This window comes from Lactuca sativa, chromosome 9, assembly GCF_002870075.4.
Source record: "Lactuca sativa cultivar Salinas chromosome 9, Lsat_Salinas_v11, whole genome shotgun sequence".
Taxonomy (NCBI): domain Eukaryota; kingdom Viridiplantae; phylum Streptophyta; class Magnoliopsida; order Asterales; family Asteraceae; genus Lactuca; species Lactuca sativa.
In genome coordinates this window covers 7,773,660-7,780,250 of record NC_056631.2, presented here as the reverse complement: position 1 = coordinate 7,780,250, position 6,591 = coordinate 7,773,660, and the positions used below count along the sequence as shown (strand labels likewise).

At 34.9% G+C, this 6,591-nt stretch overlaps 1 protein-coding gene across 1 annotated transcript; it reads right to left on the bottom strand.

The window, feature by feature from the left end:
* LOC111886429 (probable aspartic proteinase GIP2) lies at positions 1-1,475 on the bottom strand. Its single transcript, XM_023882676.3, has one exon. The coding sequence runs from the start codon at positions 1,434-1,436 to the stop codon at positions 126-128; it is 1,311 nt and encodes a 436-aa protein (XP_023738444.1). The 5' UTR covers positions 1,437-1,475; the 3' UTR covers positions 1-125.
* Positions 1,476-6,591: the final 5,116 nt, after the last annotated feature.

Sequence of the window (6,591 nt, the reverse complement as noted above, 5' to 3'; positions counted from 1 at the left end):
TTAACAATATTATAAAATAACTTTATTGATCTCTTTCATTTTATTCGTTCAACATTGTCAATTTGTATATGTATATGTCTTTACAACATAATCACGTTGCAAAGTAAATATGAATATAATACATTTTAAGCACTAGACGTAAAGTTGAAGTTGGCACAAGTAGTTTGTCTGCCCAAGAGAGTCGAGCTGAACCTTAGGTTTGAAGTAGCAAGATCGAATTGAAGAAGATTGTTTTCCAGTTGTAACCCTCCTATCACAACCGAAGTCCTCGGGTTTGATCCGCCATTCACGATTCCAAGACATAATACGTTATTGTTGACTTGCACCATAGAGTTTGATCCCGTGATCATCCAAACAACATTCTCATTCTCGAGGACTAACTCAATGGATGGGACTGCAGGTCCCACACGGGTGCTTATCACGTTCGTCGTGCTGAAACACACGTCGAATGGTGCTACGGATGTGACCCTGGTGATGTTTCTAGCTGCAGCCTCTCTGACGTAGGCTGCAGTTACAACATTGTAGATTGAGGCCTCAAGCACTGTGTAAGGATTCACAGTGCTGATCTTGGTCCCACCGTTGCCTTCATTGTCGATTGATAACAATGAAGTGTTCAACGGTATGGATTTATTGTCGACTCTAATCGAAGTCACTCCTATAAAATATTCAGCTGAAGGCTCGCCTTGAGTAGAAGATGAAGCCGTGCTCACCGGATTGATAAAAAGTCGGGTGCTTGTAAGTGATTGTGAAGCATCGATATTTGGAAGGAATCTGTACGGTCCGTCACCGAAGAAAATAACACCGTCCGAGGAAGTCGATGATGACAAACAAATGGCGAACTTTCGGTCAAAGCTGAAAGCTGCAGCTAGTTGAGTCGGAAGCCCGATCCGGGTCCGACCCAGACCGGCCATTCCAGATACACCATTAGCAAGTCCTTGTAGCAAGAACGTTGGTGCACAAGAAAACAAAAACCGAGAAACATTAACGGGTCGACCAGGATTCGACCCGTCAGTTGACGGGACCTGAACTAGGTCTGTGGCTAGCTCACCACCGGTGGCTGTCCTAGTAACAGGGTTGTCAGGGGACACACCACATGTGTTATTATTGCATCCTGGTCTAGGCGAACTGAAGCAGTCCCCACATCCGTTTGCTCCAGCTAACGAGCATTGGGCCGACCTACACCTAGCTGGCTGGTACGTGGAGGAGACATAGTTATTATCACAGTCCACCCATAAAAACCGCCCGCCGAGATCGACCACCAGGTTTTCTGCCACTAACGGAGTCCTCTGGTTGATGCGAGTGACATATTGGTTGGTGGCGGAGTCTTTTCTAACCGGAACCACCAGTGCATCAGGCCGGAATGACGTCTGAGCAAAGGACAGAGATAGAAAGAGAAAAACGGAGAATATGAGAAATTGGAAGGCGGAAGCAGACATTTTCGATTGGAGAAAGATGAGGTGTGGCGATTCGGAGGAAATGACATCTCAATTTATAGAACCAGTCGGCTATCAAAGCTTAGATATGAGGAGGTTACGTGAACACAACATGGATGCCAAAAAAGTCAACGAAGACATCTTTTAAGCTTAATAAATCAAAAAAATTCTTCGTATGCAAAGCAAATTTGACTTGAGTTCATTAAGATTTTGTGTGATTAATTTATTGAAGAGATAGATAAATTACTGATAATATCTGCTTACATGAATGTCAAACGGAGTTATCCGATTGGGAGACATCTTGTGTTTAAAAGTAATCTAATAACTATACATATCGGCTATCGAGTGTTTAACATGAAAAAAATTAAATATTTTATATATATTTTCAAGACAAAATGACAAAAATAGCCATTTACACTAATTGCATTACAAAAATAGTCAAAAAAAAATCGAAATTACAAAAATAGCCACCCATTTCGCAGATGAGAAGGTCCCATCTGCGAAATGACCTTCTCATCTGCGAAAGTACAAGCACCTAAAGCACAGTTGTGCTTTAGGTACTTGTACTTTCGCAGATGAGAAGGTCCATTTGCGAAATGGTTCTCATCTGCGAAATGCCCTCGATTTTGAGTATAAAAACGTTTTTTTTTTTCTCCATTTTTCACCCTTCTCTACACAAAAACTCTCTCTAACTTTGGGCTTCTCTCGGAATTTTAGCTAGTTTTTGAAGAAAATGGAGGATTATGTCAACAATCCCGCAAATATGGTTAGATTTTAACTCTTTTAATGTCAACAATCTCTTTATTTTATCATTTGTTGTATTATTTAGTGTTAAAAAAGGGTAATTTTGTTGTGTTTGATAGTTTTAATATTTTTTTAGTGTACTTGAAGTTTAAATGCAAGTAGAGACTGCGTAGATAATGTTTACAATTTGTTATTTTTGTTGTTTTTTTAGTTGTTGTATAACCTGAAATCTTGTATTTTCTTATCGTATAATTGTTTATATAAAGTGCAAAATAGTCGTTTGTATATATATTTGTCGTATAAGTATAACATTTGTATAAGTTGAAAATTTGTCGTATATATATTGTTAGAAATTGTTTGTGTTTGTCGTATAAGTATAACATTTGTATAAGTTGAAAATTTGTCGTATATATATTGTTAGAAATTGTTTGTATTTGTCGTGTAAGTTGAAATTTTGTATAAAGTTGTCATATAACTTGCAAAATTGTTAATTTGATTGTCGTTTTATTTTTAAATTTTTTTGTTTATATGGTTATAAAATGTTAGTTTTAATTAGAAAGATAAAAATTGTTTATATATTTGTCGTTTAAGTTGAAAATTTGTCGTTGATATATTTGTCGTTTAAGTTGAAAATTTGTTTAATAAAATGTTTATATAATTATGTATGATATTGTTTTCTATCGTAAATATATTTGTTGTATAACTTGGAAATTTGTTTATATATGTGTATGTTATTGTTTTTTATCGGAAATATATATATTAGTAATTAAGAAATTGTATTTGCAGTTCGTAATCATATATTTAAAAAAAAAATATTTTTTAGTTATCTAATTTGTTTTTATGTTTTTTTTTGCAGCATGATTTTAGTTTAATGAATACGAAAGCCTTTGCGAACTTAAAAGGCTCTGGCGGTAACATATGGGAAGTATTTGAAGTTTTAGATGATGTCCGACGTGGTATTTTCAGAGATACCGTCTTTGGTTATTTTATTGATGTCCCTCGTTTACAAGGGGACGCATTATTGTTTCATAAAATGTTCCTTCATCAGATCCGGCCGGACCCTGTTTTATCTCCAGATGGAATAAAACGTTTATATTTTCGAGTAGGCAATACGAAAATGGTTTATGGGCCGGAAGAGTTTTGTTTGATTATCGGCTTCAATTTTGGGGAGTATCCAAAAAACATTGGGAGAAAAGGGTCGGAAAAATTAATAAGCAGTAAAAAAAGATGTTTATTGCGTGAACGGCTATTTCCGGACCATACTAATAGTTCGGTGAAAATCGGCGACCTGAAACGTTTAATTTTAAATCAAACATTCCTAGCACTTGACGACGTTGATGCAGTTAGAGTATGTTTGATATACGTTTTGTGTGAAGGTTTTTTGGGTAAAGAAGTTAATGATCGGGTGCCACAAGATTGGTTTTTTTTGGCTGAGAATTTGGATCTCTGGAACAGGTATATTTTGTTTACGTTAGAAGTTCTATTTTATTAAAGTTAAAATTTATATAATAATCAATTTTGTTTTTTTTGTTTTGTTAGCTTCGCTTGGGGTAGCTATCTCTGGGATTTTACTTATGTTGACCTTGAGGATACATGGAACAAAATACATAATTATTTATCACTTTCTGAGCGTGGTCAAACTTTAAAGTACTCCGTCTCAGGATTTACGACTCCAATAAGGGTATAAAAATTTTCTTATATTTAAATTGTTTTATTGTTATGTTTTTTATTTTAATTTTAACTTTTATTACTGTAATTGTAAAAAATTATAGATATGGATATATGAGATGATTCCGGCTGTTCGTGCATGTGGATTTGCATTGAGAAAAAATAAAGACTTGCCTCGGATGAAACGATGGAGTGGAACAAAAAAATTGAAATGGGTTGACGTGAACAAGATTTGGTCAAAGATGCAGGTTTAAAAATATTTCGTTTATTATTAATAAACTTGATTATTATACTTTTATATGCATTTTTAATATGTTTAATTTTTTAGGAGGGGTACCACCAAGACAAAACATGTTACCGGGTGATGGTGAGATGATATCTTCTTATTATATGTCATTTCAAGAGTATGTATATGGTGAAGGGAAAACAGTTCCATCCCCAGTACGGGACCATTTTAGGAGACAAGACGAATCTTCGTCTAGTATGTCGTCCAGTGGTCGCTCTCATGGTAGAGGTCGGGGCAGTGGGAAACACAAGCTAGACGAGGTGTTGAAACGGCTACATGCACTGGAGCAGCATGTGTTTATGAACCGACAACCTACAGAGGTTTTTGTTGAAGAAGTGAATAATGAAGACGACATTATTTTTGATGAACCGACAGTGTCACAAAGAAATTATGATGAACAGGTTAGTTGCACGCTACATTATTTATTAAATTTTATTAACATATATGAATACCTGTGTTCATATTTTATATTTGAAAATATAGGTTGTGGAGGAGAGGAATGAGTATGCGGGGAACAAATTTGATGATGATGTGTTTGATGTGAATGATTATAGTGAAGTTAAAGAGGTTCTTATAGTTACATTAATATAAATATTTTGTTTATTTAGATATTATTGCTTATTAAATTATGTGTATTTCGTTATTAAGTATAAAGTATTATTTTTAATGTAGGAGTGGGAGGAGAGGAATGACAATGCGGGAAACAAATTTGATGATGATGTGCCGGACGAAGACGAACTAATAATAACGGGAATTGCAGATTATTTTGATGATGATGACGACAAAGAAGTTACACCCGATAAACCGAGGAGTCGAAAACCATCACAATATTTGTGTCCTCCTTACACCAAGGTATTCGTTTTATTTATAAACTGATGATTTTATGTTTATGTGAATTATCTGAAAGATATAGATTTAAACATTTGAATATTGTTTTTAGTTGCACACGACACCGAAGCAAAAAAGAAGAACAAAAAAGAAGGTTGATATCAAATCAACAAGCCCCGTTCCTCCTCCAGTTTTTGGTGTTGCTCATGACTTCTCCATGTTGCGCCTGCAACCTTACGTAGCAGGCGGTGAGGATGTCATCCAAAATTATGTATTGCATTCATATGATGTCCAACATCGTTTGTTTAATTTCGTGTTAGATAGAGATTTTTGGAGCTCATTGTTTGGGCATACACACGACGGATGGTTGGAGTCAGCGGTAAATTAATTGTTAATTAATTATTTTAAAAGTTAATTGTTTTTTAGTCAATAACAAAAGTATCATGTGTGCAGCATATAACCATTTGGTACCGACTTTTGATGGAGAGACAGTTTGAGAGCGACCGACATACAATAATGCCTCCAAATTTTTTTGTTTCTCATGCTTTGGAAGAAGGACAGGACTGGAGGGCGTTTATGGCTGGTATTGCTACGTACCCCAACTTCATGGTTGCTTGGTGAGATGTTGATACGGTAAACTTAATAGTTTATATTGAAAATAATATCGTTTTTTTGTTATGTTTTTGTATTGTGATGTAAATAAACATAATTTTATTTTCTGATCCTTATACAGGTCTTATTGCCGATTCATTCATCCCCTAATCATTGGCTATTTGGGGAACTACGATTAGCGTCAATGGAAGTGCATATTTATGACAGTCTTGGTAGAGGGGCTTATGAAAAATTCAAATCTGAAGGAATCTTTTCCAAATTTGAACGTCGGGTGGCAAATTATTTGGACAAGATTAAGTATTGGGCCCGGAGGAACATCCCAAGGATTCCATTGAATATGCAATTCATTTATGAAGAAAATGTTCCCCAACAAAGTAGTCATTTGGGAGATTGCGGTGTTTTCCTTTGTATGTTTATGGAGCAATTGGTTTCAGGTCAACCAATACGTGTTCTTATTGACCCAAAGAACGCAGCTTTAGAGTTCCGTCTACGGATGACAAAAATTATTTGGGGGTCTAGTCTTGGTCCTATATGTAGTTGGATTATATAAATGTATATATAAATTAATGTTGGATTTCATTATTAGTTTATTTTTACAGTTTACTCAACGGATGGCAAAATATATAACGTTACGACAATTACAACAAATTAATGACCTACTAATTACTTATCAATACATACAACATAAGAACGACTACAACATTTGTTTTAACGTTACAAATACAACAATTTATTGACCTAACAACTTCAAAACCATAAAAACAATATTGAAAAGCTTACAACTTGTAAACAAGAACTGCCAAGAACAACACCCAACTACAAACCAACGCTATCTTTAACTTCTTATTTTCTGATTGAAAGAGCTTATTAGAGTTAGCTACTTTAGCTATTACCATAGAAGATTGGTCCTTCTCTTCATCAACCCAACTGATAAACCCGCATTTTGGTCCCTGTTAAATTTAATATTCACAGTAAGAAAATAAATTTTTGTGATGTAAACACGAGGGTTTAAATTTGAAT